Source organism: Paroedura picta, chromosome 4 (assembly GCF_049243985.1).
Source record: "Paroedura picta isolate Pp20150507F chromosome 4, Ppicta_v3.0, whole genome shotgun sequence".
NCBI lineage: Eukaryota > Metazoa > Chordata > Lepidosauria > Squamata > Gekkonidae > Paroedura > Paroedura picta.
The window spans coordinates 29,398,729-29,416,515 of record NC_135372.1 but is presented as its reverse complement, the minus strand read 5'-3'; the positions used below and the strand labels follow the sequence as shown (position 1 = coordinate 29,416,515).

General features: G+C 50.9%; 1 protein-coding gene across 7 annotated transcripts in view; it reads right to left on the bottom strand.

Annotated features, from left to right (window-relative positions):
- The window catches only part of TLE2 (TLE family member 2, transcriptional corepressor), a 53,242-nt gene extending 46,011 nt beyond the window's left edge, over positions 1–7,231 (bottom strand). For 2 of the 7 annotated variants that reach the window (XM_077332133.1, XM_077332134.1), the window contains exons 1-3: positions 5,810–6,196; positions 3,164–3,261; positions 2,704–2,767 (exon numbers count right to left, since the gene is read on the bottom strand). In XM_077332133.1, the coding sequence (XP_077188248.1) occupies positions 2,704–2,767; positions 3,164–3,261; positions 5,810–5,833 (186 nt within the window). In that variant the 5' untranslated portion in view covers positions 5,834–6,196. Of the gene's footprint in view, positions 1–2,703; positions 2,768–3,163; positions 3,262–5,730; positions 5,751–5,809; positions 6,199–7,101 lie in introns of those variants that run through there. The other 5 variants (XR_013229974.1, XM_077332135.1, XM_077332138.1 and 2 more) reach the window with 5 other exon arrangements.
- Positions 7,232–17,787: the final 10,556 nt, after the last annotated feature.

The window sequence follows — 17,787 nt, the reverse complement described above, 5'->3', positions numbered from 1 at the left end:
ATCTCACAGCAGGTCACCACCGTTTTCCACTAGCTTGGGAATTCTGGGCTCATCGCCGGAGTCTTCTGAGGAAGCTACTGCAAGGAACTCAACAAGGTTTGTCAGGAGCACTATGGCAGGCTGGCCTCCTGACTTGTGTGGGGTTCTTGGGCCTCCAACCACAGCAGGCACCTTTGGGGAGGCTGGGGTGCTGGTAGACAAGAGTTTTTCCCCTTTCTTGGAAGAGCAGTTGACCAGGAAGTGACCAGATTCGCCACATCCCAGGCACATTCCTGGGAGTACTGAGCTGCCTCAGCAGGTGGGGCGCACCAGGATTCGGATTTCTGACTGACGCCGGTGCACTTTTTGGCTGTTTTTCTGCCATGCCTGGCCTCCACCATCTTGACAATCCGGATCCAGGCCTCCACCTATGCGGCCAATCCTACCAGCCCATAAGGGTGGTGGGGGGGTCATGGCACAGCCCTTCACGGAAGAATTGGATCTTGGTAGCCTCAGTTCTGTTGTGGACCTTGGCTGCGAGGTGACGGTACTCCGATGCATATTGAGAGACAGTTTTGGACCCGTCTCAGGTTGCGCAGTTGCTCCTGGGACACATCGTCTTGGAGAAGTTTTTTGAAATGCTCCCGCAGGGCTTGCATGAATAGGCTGAAGTCCAGCAGTTCTGGGTCATCGAGGTCATAGAGCCCCACACACCAGCCTGTGGCCTCCTTCTCCAAATAGTAGCACATGTAATGCATGCAGGAGGCTCCATTGGGAAAGATGTACTCACGTTTGTTCAGGCAGGATTGCACTTGTACCAGGAAGAATGACGGCTTCTTGGTTGACCCGTAAAAATAGGTGTGTAGTTTTCAAGCCCCCGCCAGGGCGCCCATGACCTGGATTGCAAATGTGGCCCCGGCGTTTTCCCCAGGAGCAGGACCCGCTGTTGTGGACATTGATGTGGTGGCAGCTGAAGCCCCAATAATTGCAGTTGTGGCCGTCGAGGTGCTGAGTGCCTCTCTCCCTGTCTGGTGCTCCTTGAACTGCCAGATAAACTTCTCTGCCTTCTTCTTGTCATCCAGGAACAACACCACTACGGCTCCCAGCATCTCATCCATCTGGGAAGAGAACTCAAGCCGCAATTCGGAGATCTCCTGATACACTGCAGTCTCCTGTTCCCAATCCTGCCTGGGTTGGTTTCACCCCACCGGGTCTGTCCAGTCAGCCAGTTCCCAATGATAGATCGTAGATTTCTCGTACCCCCAACAATCCGTCACGTACCAGCACACCTCAGTCCTGGCACCCCCATATTTCCAGCTTGGGTCGCCCACCGTGTCGGTGGTCATGTAGTGGGCTCCAAGGCTGGTCTCCTGTATGGAGGGTGGTGACGCCTCCTCCTCGGAGTTAGTTTTGGGACCCAAGTCACCCTCATCAGACACGTTGGTTGATCAAGAGACACCGCCTCAGAATGAAGCAGTTCCGACAATCTGTCAGGTTCCCGCTGATTGCCCCCGAATACGAATGCTTGTCTTCTTACAAAAGATCGAGTTTAATGAAAGCAAGCAAGCTAACCCAAACAACACTTTGTTGGAACTGAGGAACAGCAAAAGAGGCTCGGCATATAATCCCACAAACAACTCTCTCTCCCGCGAGAACCTGTGAAATCTTTCAAAAGGCAAAACAGTCCTGATAAACCAGGCAATCCAAGGTCGGCATGTCACATTCCCAGAGCCCAGTGGATACAGATGGGGCGGAAGATGTGAAGGGGAAAGGAAACAGAACAGGCAATAAACATGGGCAGAGACACCTACAACAACACATCTAACAATTGCTAATATTTATAGCAGAAGCATGGTATTTCTGACCCCCAGGTGCAGGTGGGGTCTGTGCACCATGCACCCTAGATGCACCCTGTTGGTCTGAAGCAGCAGAACAAAGTCTGAGTCCAACCAGGCACCTTTAAAACCAACAAAGTCTGGTCAGGAACCCATACCCATCTAAGTGCAAAAACGGGAACCCTGGCACCTCACTTATTTTGAAATTAATCATAATTTTATTTTCCAAATTAAGATCAGAGTATGGCAGGGTTCTTTACTTGCATGACTTCTGCAAGTTTGCAACCCTTATTTTAACCGTTAATTCCTGTTTTTAATCCTCTTTTTCTCTGTGTTCCTATGCCATATTTAAGCAACAATCTGGGTTTTGGAGTCTCAAGTTTCCATGCAGTTTTGAGTGCATGTTTGTCAATTGGGAAGGGCCTCACGGTCGAAACGTAGGACATCTAATGAATACATAACAAGGGCCAGAAACATCATTCCTTTTTTTTTCATTCTTTTTTAAGAAGGCAGAGACTCCCAGGAAACAGAGCTTCTCACCTGAGTGTTGCTCAGGTTCAGGTGAGTCGCCCTATTGGCCTGAAGCAGCAGAACCAAGACTGAGTCATGGGGCACCTTGAAGGGCAACAAAGTTTTATTCCTGGAGTCAAACCCTGTTCTGAGTGTTGCCTATTAAGAGACGCAAGTGTGACCATTTACGAGGGCTCTTGATCCAGTAGGAGAGAGGAGGGGAATGGGCCTCGAGGTCATAGGAGCGGCAGTGCCAGGAAAGGGGACTTTTCTGCCTCCGGATCTGAGCCCTCTGCCTACAGTGGGTTTGGAGCGAGCCCTGCCAATGACAGGGTTCCCTCTGGGGCTTCTCTAGTGGGAGAGAGGGGGTCTCACGTACCATCACATAATGCCGCTGCATCTCTGTCTTCTCACTGGCCAGCTTTTCACATTCCAGCTTCAGGCTGCAAAAAGAGGGGGGGGAGAGCAAAATCCTGACCATCCTCACCTTCAGTGAGTAAGCAATGGCCCCCAAGCATTGCCACCTCAGCCCAGAAGGGATCGTATCAGTCTTCTTGTCTCCCGCAGCTTTATTTTTTACAGATGGAAGGAAGCAGCTGCTATTCAGAGGTATACTGCCTCTGAGCAGTGAGGTTCCATTTAAGTGATTATGTCTGGCATTACAGGACAACATCTTATTGTTCAGTTTTTCAAGATCTCAGCAAGCAGTGCTGAAAACACGTCCAAGGCTATCTTCGTGGTCATGAGGACTAGAAATTCGACTTTGAAAAAGCAGAATCAGTGAGCCAGACCCACAGTCTGATGGGGATCCCCAGTTATCTTAATGCATCAACTCATACCTGTGATATTGAGCCTGGAGGAAATGGAATTCTTCTTTAATGCGGTCACAGATTTCTAAAACTGAGAATTTGAAGGGCTGCCCAGACTGAATCGAATTCTAGAGAAAGACGGAAGGGAACACATTGGAGTAAATTTGCACTGGGGAAGAATCTTCAAATAAAACTGAGGTACTGCAGCAGCTAAGAGAAGGAAGTGTGATCCCAGAAGCCCACACCCCACAGTCTGAACTCCCCAGGCAATATTAGATAGCGCACCTCCCATGGCCTAGGCTACTCTGCAGGGCTGCTTGCTGGGACAACAAGAGGACGTGTTGAACTATTAAAAAATGTGTACTGAAGTCTCTGCTATTATGAATGCTCTTCTAGAAACCCTCCCCCTCCCCAATGCCCACCATAGATTAGGTCTCCTCTGCCTGGATTTGCTAATCAGGTGTCTCTCTAACCTATCAATCTCTTTGCTGCCCTTCGCCCAGACTGGAAGCACGAGACCCCGTCAAGGGCAGACAGGTGCAGACACACGTCTTTTGCACACATACACAAGGACATTTCACAGGGCTGGGGGTCAGCTGAGTGGCCAAGTGTGTGTGGACAGAGCCCGAGAAGATCCAATTCACGTTTGCCACTTAAAGCAGTTTTGGCTGCTGGGGGGGTGGAGGGAGAGAGAGAGACCCAGACAAGCAGTTTGAAAGGGGGTTGTTGAATGGATTGACGTCCACACAGGACTGACCTCTGGCCTTCCTGTGCTGTTAGCGCACCTGCAGGGTTGCTCTTTCTGACCCAGAGATCTGCCCTGGAAGATGCTTTGTGCCTTGGCTTAACAGACAACTGTGGGTACTGACTGTGCGAGAGAGCCAAGGGCAGACACAGTCCGTCAGCCCGGGGAAAGGCTGTTTCAGCTGGCTCCCATTCCTCACTCTCCTATGAAGCTCTGGGGCCGGGGGGGGGGGGGCTGAGGCCAGTGATTCTCTGCCTAACCAATTATCATTGTCTTTTAATTTCTGTAAAAGTAAGCTGAATGGCCGTGAGTCTGCCTGGAGCAGGAGAAAAGTGTCAAGAGTCTGGCTTACCACCTTTGGAGCTTCTCTGAGGCTCTGCTCCCCAAGGAAGTAAGGAGGGACTCCCGAAAGCTCCTCCCCAGCCACAAATGTGGTTAGTCATGAAGATGCTCAAAGGAAAAAAGATCCCCTGGAGAGCATGTGCAAAGTACTCTCCCTGCAAAGTCCCAATGCCACTAGGGTCAGGCAATGAGTCTCAGGGCTCCCGAGAGGGCCTCCTCCCAGCCTCAGAATGACCACTCTACTCCCACTGTACAGGGATTTGAATTTAGAGTGGGGTGGGGGAAGACAATCTTTGGCCCCTCTTTTTGCAGGGCAATAAACTATCTTGAAGATCACCCAACTATTATTTTTCACCTGCGACTTGCAGTGATTCTGCATGCCCATAGCCCAAATAGTATCCCTGTTCATCGGCTACCAAAGCACCCGATTGCAGGGCATTGTAGATAGTTTCATAGGCTCTCACTCCCCCCACATCCCCCTTATCCCCTTGAAAGCCAGCCACTACCAGCCATGAGGTTTACAGGTTATATTTAGAACCCTCCCGGTTTGCCTAAGGAGCCCTTGGGGCAGGAAATCAACTTTGATCAAATTTAATTCAACTCAGTTTCATGCAGAGTCAATCCTAAATTGCCCAGTGCTTAAAATCAAGGGCTCCTCTGATTTCTCCCCATGTACTAGCAGAGGAGATTGCCTGTTGCTTCTCTGCTCCTGCCTTTTTGCCTTCCTGCTGGCCCCTGCAGAGAGGGACAGCTAAACTGGCATAGCTGTTCACCAGTTGCAGTTGGATCAGGTACTTAGCAAAACCCATTGGATGTGGGCGACATGGTAAAAAACATGCCGGTCCTGAACCAACCAAATAGCCCCCCGAAAAAATAGATCCCTGTTGCATATATGCATAATTCCTGGATCGGGAGGCAGAACAGGGACTTGCGCAGAGCCCTCTCCCTCACCCTTTCCCTAAAAAAAATAAAGATTTTGGAGTAGAACAATGAAGGATGTCTACAATTATAACGCTGGGTCGGGAAGGTTTTCAGAGCAAAGTGATTTGCATGCTAGGGCAGCCCCCACCACCCATCTCCCAAATGCACAGCTTGCTTGAATGGCACCAAACCAACCTACACAAAATCACTTAATTCCGTCACAGCTGAATTCTCACCCTGTGGAGTCTGCAGCCCCAACTGAATAGCACATAGTGGGTTCTGCCAACCTGAACTTAAACCCCTTCTGCATTTCAGGGGCCGACAGACAACTGTGGGGGGGGCGGGAGGGAGGGGGGAGACATGCTTGCTCTGAGGCTGGGTGCTCATCAGCAAATCTTCCCCTGAGAAGATCCAAAGTAGGCGAGGGGCAGAATACACAGGTGAGGGTCCGTCCCCACCCACCCACCCACGCCAATTAAGCTAATGTCAAGCTTATTCCTATCCACAGCATTTATCATCCTGACACCATTTAATCCCCCCCCCATCAACAGTCTTATTATTTACCAAGCTATTTTGTTCCTTTCCTTACCTTTCCCGACACACACGGCACACTTTCTCCATTCTCAATCTATGGTTTATTCCCCCCCCGCCCCCTCCCCAATACTTACAGCATGCCTTCCTTGTGAATACATCCTGGGGGAACCAAACCCCCCTCTCCTTTTGTCAGCTAATCCGTCAAACAAAAAAATTAAAGGAAACTCCAGAGAGTCTTGAACGAAGTAGAGTTGTCCTTTCTTAACAGAAAGAAAAATTCTGTTTAATTTGGAGGGAGGGTGGGTGGGTTTTTTTGGGGGGAAGCTTGCAAAATATTCACGAACATAATTGCCAGGGGAAAAGGTGGCCAGGGACGCTCCTTCCCAGGCTGCCTGGGGGGTCGTCTCCCCCCATTGAGCGCACAGCAGGGAGAGGGGAAAAAATAGATATATACAATCTCTTTAAAGGGGAGGGGAGGGGGAGCGAGAACAGAAGGTCAGCTGAAAATCTGGACAGATTTCAACAGCAGTCCCTGGATGGAATAAGAACTGCCTATTGGCAAACGGAGGGGAAATCTATCAAAACTGAAGTCTTTAAGGTGGATCCCGCTCAAACCGCCACCCCACCAGCAGGCAGGGGAGACATAAGTACATTTGTCTTTACGCACAAGCGCTCCTCCTCAGGGTCCCTTTGGCACAATCACAGCAGTTCCCCTACATTGTTGTGGTAATCCAAGCACCAGCCCTGTGAAGGCGGTCACCTAGAGCTACAACAGATTAAAAATGCTCAGTGTGGGTAATAAATGGGGAATGCAGAGGTAGCGTGGTGTAGTGGTTAAGAGTAGCAGACTCTACTCTGGAGAACTGAGTTTGGTTCCCCACTCCTCCACATGCAACCAGCTGGGAGACCTGGGCTAGGCACACAGCAATTCTCCTACAGCTCTCTCAGCTCCACCTGCTTCACAGGGTGTCTGTTGTGAGGAGAGGATGGGAAAGACGCTTGTTAGCCACTTTTGGGCTCCTTCAAGAAGTGAAAAGCTGGAAATTAAGAAACCCAGCTGTTTGTCATCACCTTCTTCGTTTCAGAGGGCAATTGGGTTGGTCTGAAGCACCAGAACAAAGTTCAAGCCCAGGGACACCTTTAAGACTGACGCAGTTTCAATCAGAGGCACACAAAGCTGAATCTTAATAAAAGCTGAATCTTAATAAAATCAGAGTCCAGTAGCACCTTTAAGACCAACAAAGATTTATTTATTTATTGTTGGTCTTAAAGGTGCTACTGGACTCTGATCTTATTGCGCTACTTCAGACCAACACGCCTACTCAGCTGAATCTAAAGTTGACTCTTGTGTGCCTACACATGAAAGCTTATAGCCAGAAGACTTGGTCGGTCAAACCTCATTCTGTTGCACTGGACAGCGACCCACCTGAATCTCCAGTAGAACACTTAAGCTTTGAAGCCAGCAGCACCAGAGAAACCAGCAATAGTTCCAGAAGATAAGCTTTTTCGACAGGCAAAGCTTCCTTGGTCAGATACAAGCAGGAATGAAGACCCCGGTGTCTCTATATCCCAAGCAGAGAATGGGAAAGGTGTGGCAAAGGATGCAAAAGTAGGACTGAACTCCAGATAGGTTATTTGGGCTCTAAAGGGCAACCAAGGAAGAGACACAAATCAGGGGCAGCTAGCTTTCCAGCCCCACCACACACACCCCGAGTGTTGTTGTTATCTGAAGTGTGCCTGCCCTAGTTGGGAAATAATCTGAGCAACTGCGGGGGGGCTCTGATGGGGCAGTGTCGCATCCCTATATCACCCCTTCCCAATGGCTGCTTTTGAGAAGACAAAGGTCACCCATGGCCTAACAGCACACTTGCCATTTTGCATCTGGGACAGGAGCTTGTTGTATTTAATCACATTTTTAATGGCTCTTTCATCAAAGGAGCTCAGGTTGCTGACACAGCTCTCCCGGGATGCATTTTATCCTCAGTCTGAGCGACCAAGTGGGAATTTGAACCTGGTTCTCCCCAGCCCTCGTACAATGCTCTCACCACACTGGGCTGCAGCCTTGCTTTGCAGCACAGACCACTGCTGTCTCTTTTTTTCTACAGCATGAAGTTGCTGGGTGGCAGGCCTGCACTGCAAGGGTTGTAACCCACAGTTCACTTCCTGGGGGCAAAAGTGTGTATGGGGAAGCTGGCACAGATTGCGCATGTGCTAGAGACTGAGAGGAGACTGTTCAGCCACACCATGCACCATGGAGGAAGGGGTAGAGCATAAGAGAGGCCTACCTTGTCTGGTGGTTGTGTGTGAACTGCCCTGAACACCTATGCAAAATGTTCATTAGGATGACTGTTTCAGAACGCATTCATGCAACCGTGATGCTTCGTCCACGCCAACGCCCCTTCTCATTAACTACATAATAATTAAGCAACAAGCACTAATTGCTCCATGGCCCGAAGAAATACGGCCAGCGCTCCGGTTCCACCTTAAATCGCTTCTCTTCTCGCTCAGTCTTCTGCTACTCTCTGATTGGCTAAGGCCGGCAGGACCAGCGAGCCAATCAGGCACACGGGCTCCCACATGGGCCCGTGCCGTCAAAGCCGGGGGAGGCTAATCAGGAGGGAGGGAGCATGGGCGGGGGGGGGCGATGGACGGGCTGGGCGCCTGCCGCGGGGCATCCTGGGGGTTGCAGTCCCCTTCCTCCCACGCCGCCGGGCGGGGGAGGGAGGACAGCAGCTTGTTCTTCGGCGGCAGCCGGCGGGCGAGGCGCCTGGCCAGAAGAAAAGCGAGACCTGCTCCGGGAGAAGCGGCTTCTGCCAGGCCACCCTTGCAGGATTATTGTAGGGGCAGGCGTGGAAGACGCGGCGGGGCGAGAGCAGCCCCTCTCCTCTCCCGAGGCGCCCTGCCCACGCTTAATAGCAGCAGCGGCAGGCAGGGATTCAACCGGTGGAGAAGCCAGGCACGGAATGCGCTCCCCCCCCCCCCAGGCGCGCGAGCGAGTGAGCTTCCCCAGTCAGGGGCAGCTTCTCTGCTGGCGCCTATTCAGGCTGGATCCGGGGCCGGAGGAACCAGAACGCGGCGCGAATCTCACTCGGGCTCGGAGACAACTACACTCCCCACAAGCCTTTGCGCGGCCGGGGGCTCCCCCGCCTCTTGTCCTCCCCCGCTGTCAATCAAAGTAACGTGGGCCGCGCGTTCCCTGCCGCTGATTGGCTAGCTGCTATAATTACAGCCCATTGATCTAACCCGGGCGAGGTTTCCAGGCGGGCCATCAATCAAGCGGGAGGGAGGCGCCCATCCCCCCCGGCGGCAGGAGCGGGCAGGCTTCCTCGCGCCCCCCTCCCCCGCTGCCTCTTTGCAAAAGACCCTCGCATGAGAGCGCGCGCGCCTCTGAGCACGGACTGAGTGGTTTGACCGCCCCGCAAACCTATTTAGGGGGATTTTGGAAGGGGGGGGGGAATATCCGAGTCCGATCTTCTCCGATGACGACATGGCTTTCTTTCTTGTGTCGGATTCCCCCCCCCCCCCATACAGACAACTCCAGGGTATGGATCGCGTAGGGAGGAGGCAGCCGCGATGCCCCCCCCCCGCCCAATTACCCGCAGCCACAGCCGCAGTTCCCGGCTACAAGCAGGCAGGAACATTTAGGGGGCGGGGGGGACATGGCCCAGGGATCCCAGGCTTGCCAGCTCTGGGTTGTGGAGTACCTGGAGACTTAGGGTCCTAGAGGGACCTCCGTGGGGTATATCGTGCTATGGAGCCCTCCCCCCAGACACCCCCGCCACCCTTTTCTCCCGGGGAACTGATCTCTGTCGCCTGGAGATGCTGGGGATCTCCAGGTCCCAGCTGGGGAGCTGGCATCCCCCAAAGTGCCACTGGACTCAAGTTTCGTTCTGAAGCACCATAGTGAGCCCTGCCAAAAAGCCTCCCTTGGCAGGTTCCCTCCCTCTTCAGCAACTGAGGAACACTCCAGTGTTCAGAGTTTGGTTGGTAGGGAGAGGGCTGAACAGGCCTGGGCAGCCTCAGGGTCAACGCCCTGCTCAGCTGCAAAACTTACTTGGTGACTTTGGACTGACCACTTTCTGTCCACCTGGCCTCCCTTCACAGGTTGTGGCCATACAAGTGTGGAAGGAGCAGTTTATTCCCCTTGGCACTGCTTGTGAGAAGGGGGGGATCCCAATATTGACTGACCCCCCCCCCCCAGCACAGCACCTCTCTGCCGGAATTCTCCTCGTGCGTCTCGTGTCCTTAATCCTACAAAACCAACATGTCTTCCCCAGCCCCTGCAGAGGCAATGAGTTGGCTCAGCTCTGGGTTCAAGTCCCAGCTTTGGACACAGACTTCATCCTCAAAGGACTGTTGTGCGGATCAATCGTGGGAGGGAAGAATGAATAGTACGTTGGAGGAAGGGTGGGAATCAAATGGGGTCTGGCTCTTCTCAGGGGGAGTCAAACTGCGGCTCTCCAGATGTCTGTGGACTACAATTCCCATGAGCCCCTGCCAGCGAATGCACAGTTTGACTACCCCTGTGTTAGTGTATCTGGGGAGCTGTTAGGGCCTGAGAATTACCCTCCCTCCCCCCATTCCGCTTCTGCTCTGCTCGTACGCAATGATTCCCTTGAAATATTTATATTTCAAGCTTTCAAGGCAGTTCACAAGATACTTTCAACTCATTGTCAGAAAGGGAAAGAAAAGACACAAAGCCTGGACGCATCAAAGATTAAAGACTGCAAAACCAAGGAAATCAGCCAACCGGGGCGGGCTCAAAATCACCACCACAGATACCCAAACAGACACCAGGTGGGAAGAAGGAGAAGGAGAGCTGGTTTGTCTCCCCCACTTTTCTTTACCCGAAGGAGTCTCAAAGTGGCTTGCAGACACCTTTCTCTTCCTCTCCCCACAACAGACACCCTGGGACTGAGGTGGGACAGAGACATCTCTGAGAGGACTTTGCCTGGCCCAAGATCACCCAGTTGGCTACATGTGGAGGATGAGGGTGGACTCGAACCTGGCTCTCCAGATTAGAGACCACTCCTCTTAACCACAACACTCTGCTATCTCTCTGGGAGGGAGTTCAGAAGGGGGACAATAGTCCCCTGCAAGTGGTCAGGGTATTAATACATACCCAAATCAAGACAGGACAAAGAAAGGGAGCTTCAGGGACAGAGTTACCAACTCCAGGTTCGGAAATGCCTGGGGGGTGGGGGAGGGGCAGATCTTCAGTGGAGTATGATGTCATAAACCAGGGATGGCCAAACTGTGGCTCATGGGAATTGTAGTCCATGGACATCTGGATAGTCATAACCACCCTTGTCAGAGTATCCCTCCCGCAGAAAACATATCTATTGCATGGAAATAAGTTCTATCTAATTTTGGGAGGCCCCTCCTGCAGATCGGCAAGCTTATTGAGGAAAGAACAGGCACCTCTTTGGCTGTGAACTGCTGCAGGCATTTCGGGAGAAGTGGTTAACGGGTTACTTAGATGAAATTAAAAAGCAGCCAATGAGAGAGGCAGCAGAGGACACCGCAAGGAAGAACCTGAAAAGCAAGGGTTAGAACCCCCCTACCCCCACCACAGGAATGCAAAAGGCCTTGTTTACCAGCCATTTCATTCCAGCTCCTGAGGGGACTAGAAACTTGGAAATGAGCTGTAGAACAAGGCATAAAACCGGCAGCAGACATCCAAGTGAGAAAATCACAAGCTGGAGGGGCCTGGGGGATCCTCCTTTATTATAATAGATGATCTCTAGGGTGCAGAGGTCAGTCCCCCTAGAGAAAATATCTTTGAAGGGTAGCCTGCATGGCATTGTCTCTCCAATCCCTCGTATCTCCCAACTCAGCTGGAAACCCTAAATTCAGGAATCCTTAAATCAGGACACAGTTCTTGTTGGCAGCCAAGGATAGGACCGGTAGTAAATGTGTAAAACGATACAGCCAGAGTAGTTCAGCCATGGAAGGGGCTGCCTCAGGAGGTGGGGAGCTGCCCCTCACTAGCCGTCTTCAAGCAGCGGCTGGACAGATCCTTTTCCTGGATGCTTGAGGCGGATCCTGTATTGACTAAGATGGTGGTGGGACAAGATGGCCCCTTCCAACTCTAGGATTCTATGTATCCAATTCTGGCATAAGTTTTAACAGTGTTTCAAGAAAACCACAGTAAGTGTCCAAAGCAGAGATGGGCAGGAAGTTGGGTAAAAATTGGATGCTTTCAGAATGTCATTAAGGGAGGTGGGAATGTTTCTTGAACTGGGGCTGAGGACTGCATAGAAATATTGCTACCTGGGGAATATATATACATATATACATACACACACATACACATACATACATACATACATACACACATACACACACACACACACACACACACACACATACATACATACATACATACATACATACATACATACATACATACATACATACATATGTGGCTGTCAGGCCACAGCTGACTTATGGTGACCCCTTGGGGCTTTCTCGAGGCAAGAGATGTTGAGAGAAGGTTAGACCTTGCCTTCCTTTGTGTAGCAACCCTGATGTTTCATGTAAACTGCCCTGAGCTGTATGGGAGGGCATTATAAAAAACTAAGAAAATAAATAATTTTTTTAAATTGATTGAGTGATTGATTTATAGCCCAATACTCCCAGTACAAGCTAGCTTGTGGCAGCTAACACAGTAAATTCCCCACAATAAATCTCCCAGTAAAAGTAAAACAGTTATACCTCCTTGGTGGTGAAAATCTATCCACCCTGCTTAATGGACTACCCATAACCTTATACCTTGGGGGAACAGTTGGAAAGGGGGTGAGTAGATTATAATTGCCCTGGCCTCAACTAAAGACCTGGCAAAACAGCTCTTTCTTGTAGGCCCTGTAAAATTGGGCAAGTTCCATCAGGGCCCTCAGCTCTCCCAGGAGCTCATTCTATGGGGCCAGGACCAAAAAGGCCCTGGCTTGGGTCGAGGCCAGGTGTACCTCTTGCGGGGCCAGGAATCACCAATAAGTTTGCATCCACAGAGCGAAGAGCTCTGTGAGGGCATAAGAAAATGGGTGGTCCTGCAGTAATGTGGGGCCCAAACCACGGAGGGCTTTAAAGGTCAGAACCTTGAGCCTGATCCGGGCTGCAACTGGCAACCAATGCAGCTGCCTCAGCACTGGCTGGATATAGGCCCTCTAAGATGTACCACGAGGACCCTAGCAACTGCATTCTGCACCAGCTGCAATTTCCAGGTCAAGGTCAAGGGAAGGCCAGTGTAGAGCGAATCACAGAAGTGAGTCCTGGAAGTGACCGTTGGGTGGATCATAGTGCTGGACATCATTCTGTTGCAATCATTACAACCACCCTGTAAGGTAGGCTTAATTGTAGGGAGTGGGACAAAAAGTGTGTGGCTTGCAGGAAGCCACTGCATTTGGGGTGGGAGCTGGATTTAGCACCGGTTTTGAAAGCTCCCTGCCCCTCACTCTATGGCTGAGGCTTCTGCAGCTCAGGGAGGCCAGAAGCTCTGTGCATGCTCCAAGGCGAAGTGATTTTCGGCCCCAAAAGATGGGATGGTGCCAAATGGCTATGACTAAAGGTGAGAGGTTGGGGCTAAGTGTGCCTGCAGTCTCCTCTCTCCCTCCCTGATCATGGTATTGCTCACCAGGTATTTCTCTCGGTTGTCAGGAGGGCAGGTGTGTGGGGTTTGAAGGGTTTTATGTCCTGCCTCCCTTTTCACTATTGTAGGAACCAGCTGTACCTGGTCCCGGCCTCCCTCCCAGGCAGCTGCAGGGCCTAAATATTTGATGCCTCACATTTCATCCTAATCTTTTATTCATCACGTTATTTATTTTTGCTGAATTTGTGGCAACTCTTGTTGGAAATAGGGGCTGAGAGGCTTGGGGGGGGGGCTTCCCGACATCACTTCCAAAGCAAGAGGGACCCAGGCCTCCCACTTCCAGGATGGTGGCCATCGCTGTGCTCTGTCCGTGCCCACAGGTATTCTCAGCATCTCTACCAAAAGTCAATATAAGCCATTTTCTTTTGGGGAGTATAACGGAACATCAGTTCTGTCCCAAACTCCAGTCACCTGCTCCCAGAGGCTACACTGGGTGAAAAAAATTTAAATGATGTAAACTTGGTAACCCTATTCCTATTAAAAAGCTATTTAAAATCTGCCCCCAACTAATCAGAATTTTATCTGCCTGCCTAGAATTTCGGCCTCCCAATCAGGAGAATGTAAAGCAAAATACAAAATCTGATTATATTTAAAAGTTCCGTAGTTTCTACAAAGTTTGTAGAGTATCGGATTAGCATCTGGGAAACCAAGGTTCGAAACCTCACTCTGCCATGTAAGCTCACTGGGTTCCCTTGGGGTAGTCGTACATGTTCACTGTGATCTCCCTCACAGGGATGTTGTACATAAAATGGAGCAGGGGAGAATGCTTTCTGTCTCCAGTGTGAGGAAAGGTGGGGTTCATGGAAGTCAATAGCAGAAAGTAATCTCTAGAGATGGGGAGGCATTTACAAGAGGAGAAGACGAGTTGGTTCTTATATGACGCTTTTCTCTCCTCAAAGGAGTCTCAAAGCAGCTTCCAATCGCCTTCCCTTTCCTCTTCCCACAACAGACACCCTGTGAGGGAGGTGAGGCTGAGAGAGCCCTGATATTACTGAAGAAGAGTTGGTCCTTATTATGTCACTTCTCCACCGGAAGGAAGCGGTTTACAATCTCCTTTCCTTCCTTTCCCCACAACAAATACCCTGTGAGGGAGGTGAGGCTGAGAGAGCCCTGATATTACTGAAGAAGAGTTGGTCCTTATTATGTCACTTCTCCACCGGAAGGAGTCTCAAAGCGGTTTACAATCTCCTTCCCTTCCTTTCCCCACAACAGACACCCTGTGAGGGAGGTGAGGCTGAGAGAGCCCTGATATTACTGAAGAAGTAGAGTTGGTTCTTATATGCCGCTTTTCTCTACACGAAGGAATCTTAAAGCAGCTTACAGTCGCCTTCCCATTCCTCTCCCCACATCAGACACCCTGTGAGGGAGGTGAGGCTGAGAGAGCCCTGATATTCCTGCTCGGTCAGAACACCTCTATCAGTGCTGTGGAAAGCCCAAGGTCACCCAGCTGGCTGCATGGGAAGGAGGAGCAGGAAATCAAACATGGCTCCCTAGATTAGAAGTCCGTGCTCCTAAGCACTATACAGGTCCAGAGGTGGTGTGACAAATCTGTGAGCAGGGGGGAGGGAGTTTGGTCACCGCCTGGAGGGGGGGCTTAAAAGAGGTTTTAATGGGGCTTATGGTTTTATGGGGATTTAACCTGCCATGAGCCATGGTGTGGGAGTGGCAGGATATAAACTGAATCATAAATAATAAATCAATAATAAGTCTCCAGCCTGGGGATGAGCTGTAATTCCAGGGGACTCCCAGGAACCATCTGGAGGCTGGCATGCCTACCTGGCACCTCGAAGGGTCATGACTCTCAAGTCTGGAACTACTAAAAAGGCTGCCTCCTGGGCACAGGTGACCTACTTTGACCCTCCCCTCTCTACAGCAGAACTGTTTCTTTTAGGGCTGCTCCCCTCTGCTAGAAATGCAGTGGAGTAAAATTGGTGGCATTTCAAAAAACATTGCATTCTGCCCAAATATCTGTCCCAGTCCCCATTGCATTTGGTCAGCGGCTTTTCCAAGCGGAAAGGCAGCAGAGAAAATGCCTAAATTAGATTCAAAACAAAACAAAACCACCCTCCGTGATCCCTCCAAGGAGCTCAAGCAGGGCTGGCACGGAATGAGGTCTGCCCAATCTCTCCCCCACGCCCACCCGACATCAGCCAGATGCCCCCTAGCCACAGCTGGAGTTGCCAACTTTCCAGCTGACGGCTGTGAGATGCCACAAACTGCCTTTTTGCAACCAGCAGACTAACCCGCCTGCCAGCTGCCAATCACCACGGATTGGGCTCTTGTTCAGGAAAATGCTGCCACAGGGATGTGGTTTTCAAAGCGAGAGGTCGCAGCTCTGGCACCGCAGAGGGCCTTTGCTCTCAACAGCCAACCTTGAGGTGGTTGTGGTGGTGGGGAGGCAGTTCTCCTTGCAAACCGTTTTTGCTTTTCCGAGCTAAATCTTCCTAACCGGGGAAGCGCTGGGCATTCACTTGGCTGCCTGCAGGCCTTAATCGGCCCAGAACGACGGCCTTCCATCCATTCTTTTTGGGCTTCACTTACAGGCTCTCTCTAGTGACTTTTAATTATTGATGCCTCTCCCTCCCCCCCGCCCATTTCCCTTCCCTTCTTGCTTCTTCCACAGAACCAAAAGCTCTTGCATTAGTGATGCAGTGGGAGAGCAACCAAAAAAGCCTGCTCGGGTATTACAAAGCATTCCTGGTTCACCTGCAAAGGAAGCCGCTCAAAACAGCAAATGGAGGCCGGACGGCAGCAGGTGGGGGATGGGAGGAAGGAGAGGGGAAAGACGATTTGGCAGGTGTCTGGCTTCACGAGGACCAAGATGGCCAGCGCCTGCGTCTGCCCAGAAGGGAAGGCTTTCAAATTCAGGCCTGCAATGTCAATTGTATGGCTCTTGGAGCAGGGACTTGTCGCTTTCCGGCTGCTCCCCGGTGTGCCACAGTAAGGCTGCTGTTTAATACAGTCTGTATTTAAACATACCCCCCAAAGTGGTTAGTTGGTATGGATTTATCCTTTCTCCAAGGGGCTCACATATCCTCACTCTATTCTGCGGGCTACAGAGAGAGACAGCCTAAGGTCTCTCTATCAGCAGAAAACAGTGTGGGAATTTGAACTCTCTGTCACAATGCCCTCTGCTCCAAGACAGTCTCCCAGATCCCGCTCAGAGCCTCTAGCCCAGGGGTAGTCAAACTGCGGCCCTCCAGGGACATCTGGAGGGCCTCAGTTTGACTATCCCTGCGAGAGATGGTCAAACTGTGGCTCTCCAAATGTCCATGGACTACAATTCCCATGAGCCCCTGCCAGGCTCCATAGTCCATGGACATCTGGAGAGCTACCGTTTGGCCACCTCTGCTCTGGCTCCTATTCCATACTGCCTGAGAAATCCAAATCCTGTTTCCTGATTTATCCAAGCACCAACTACTCCCCATCCGGTAGTTCCAGCTCCCAAGAGTTCAACAAAGGCATGGCCCATCACTTCCAATCTGCCCTTGTATGTGGACTCAGAATGTCACTTGTGGTCACACTGCATCATCGCTTCCCATAAGGCTAGTAAAGGCAACATATGATTAAGACCCGCTAGAGACCAAGCCTGTCTATGGCCACCCTCTCAGGAAGCCCTGCTTTTTATATGGCACTCTGAAGACCCTTAATAAGGAACTGCAGCAGCTCTCCAAGACCCAAGGCAGAGAAATGCCTTTTCCAGCTCCTCCTAAGTCCCTTTAACTAGAGATGCCAGGAACTGAACCAGGGAATTTCAGCAGGCAAAACAGAAGAGTCGAGGTTTATACCCCACCTCTCACTGTCAGGAGACTCAAAGTGCCTTACAATTGGCTTCCTTTCCTCTCCCCAAAACAGACACTCTATGACCATTTATGCACTGGAGGTTTAATGCCAGGCTGCAGGCTGGAGTTTTAGTCGTGACAGGTTGCCCAACTCTTCCTGCACCCACACAGGGGAGCAGGGGAATCGCACACGACTCACCACAGTTAGAAGATGCCACTACACCAAGGGCTCATGGGAATTGCAGTCCATTGGCATTTGGAGAACCAGTTTAGCCACCCATATGCTATATCTGTTCTGCTAGTGAGCTATGGGGCTCTAGGTGTGGGGTAAACAGCAACAGGTGGGGAAGGAGGTCTCTTTACATACTCAGAGGTATTTTGTCAATCCACGCTTGCTGAGTTAAGGAGGGTAAGGCCACAGATGGGAGAGGGTGATAATAAAAGGGAGACATCATTGCAGGTAAATGATCAAAATCTGGTTTTCTGCTCCAAGGGCCAGAATTGTAGGAAACTGGCCTCTCTTTGGGCATTTTTATTATTATTATTATTTAATTTTTAGACCGCCCTTCTCCCAATAGGTCTCAGGGCGGTTTACACTAGAGAACTTATCCTGGGAAGTTTTTATTGGGTGTGCATTTCACTCATAGTCACACTGCACCACGGGCTCTGTAATCTTCCCACA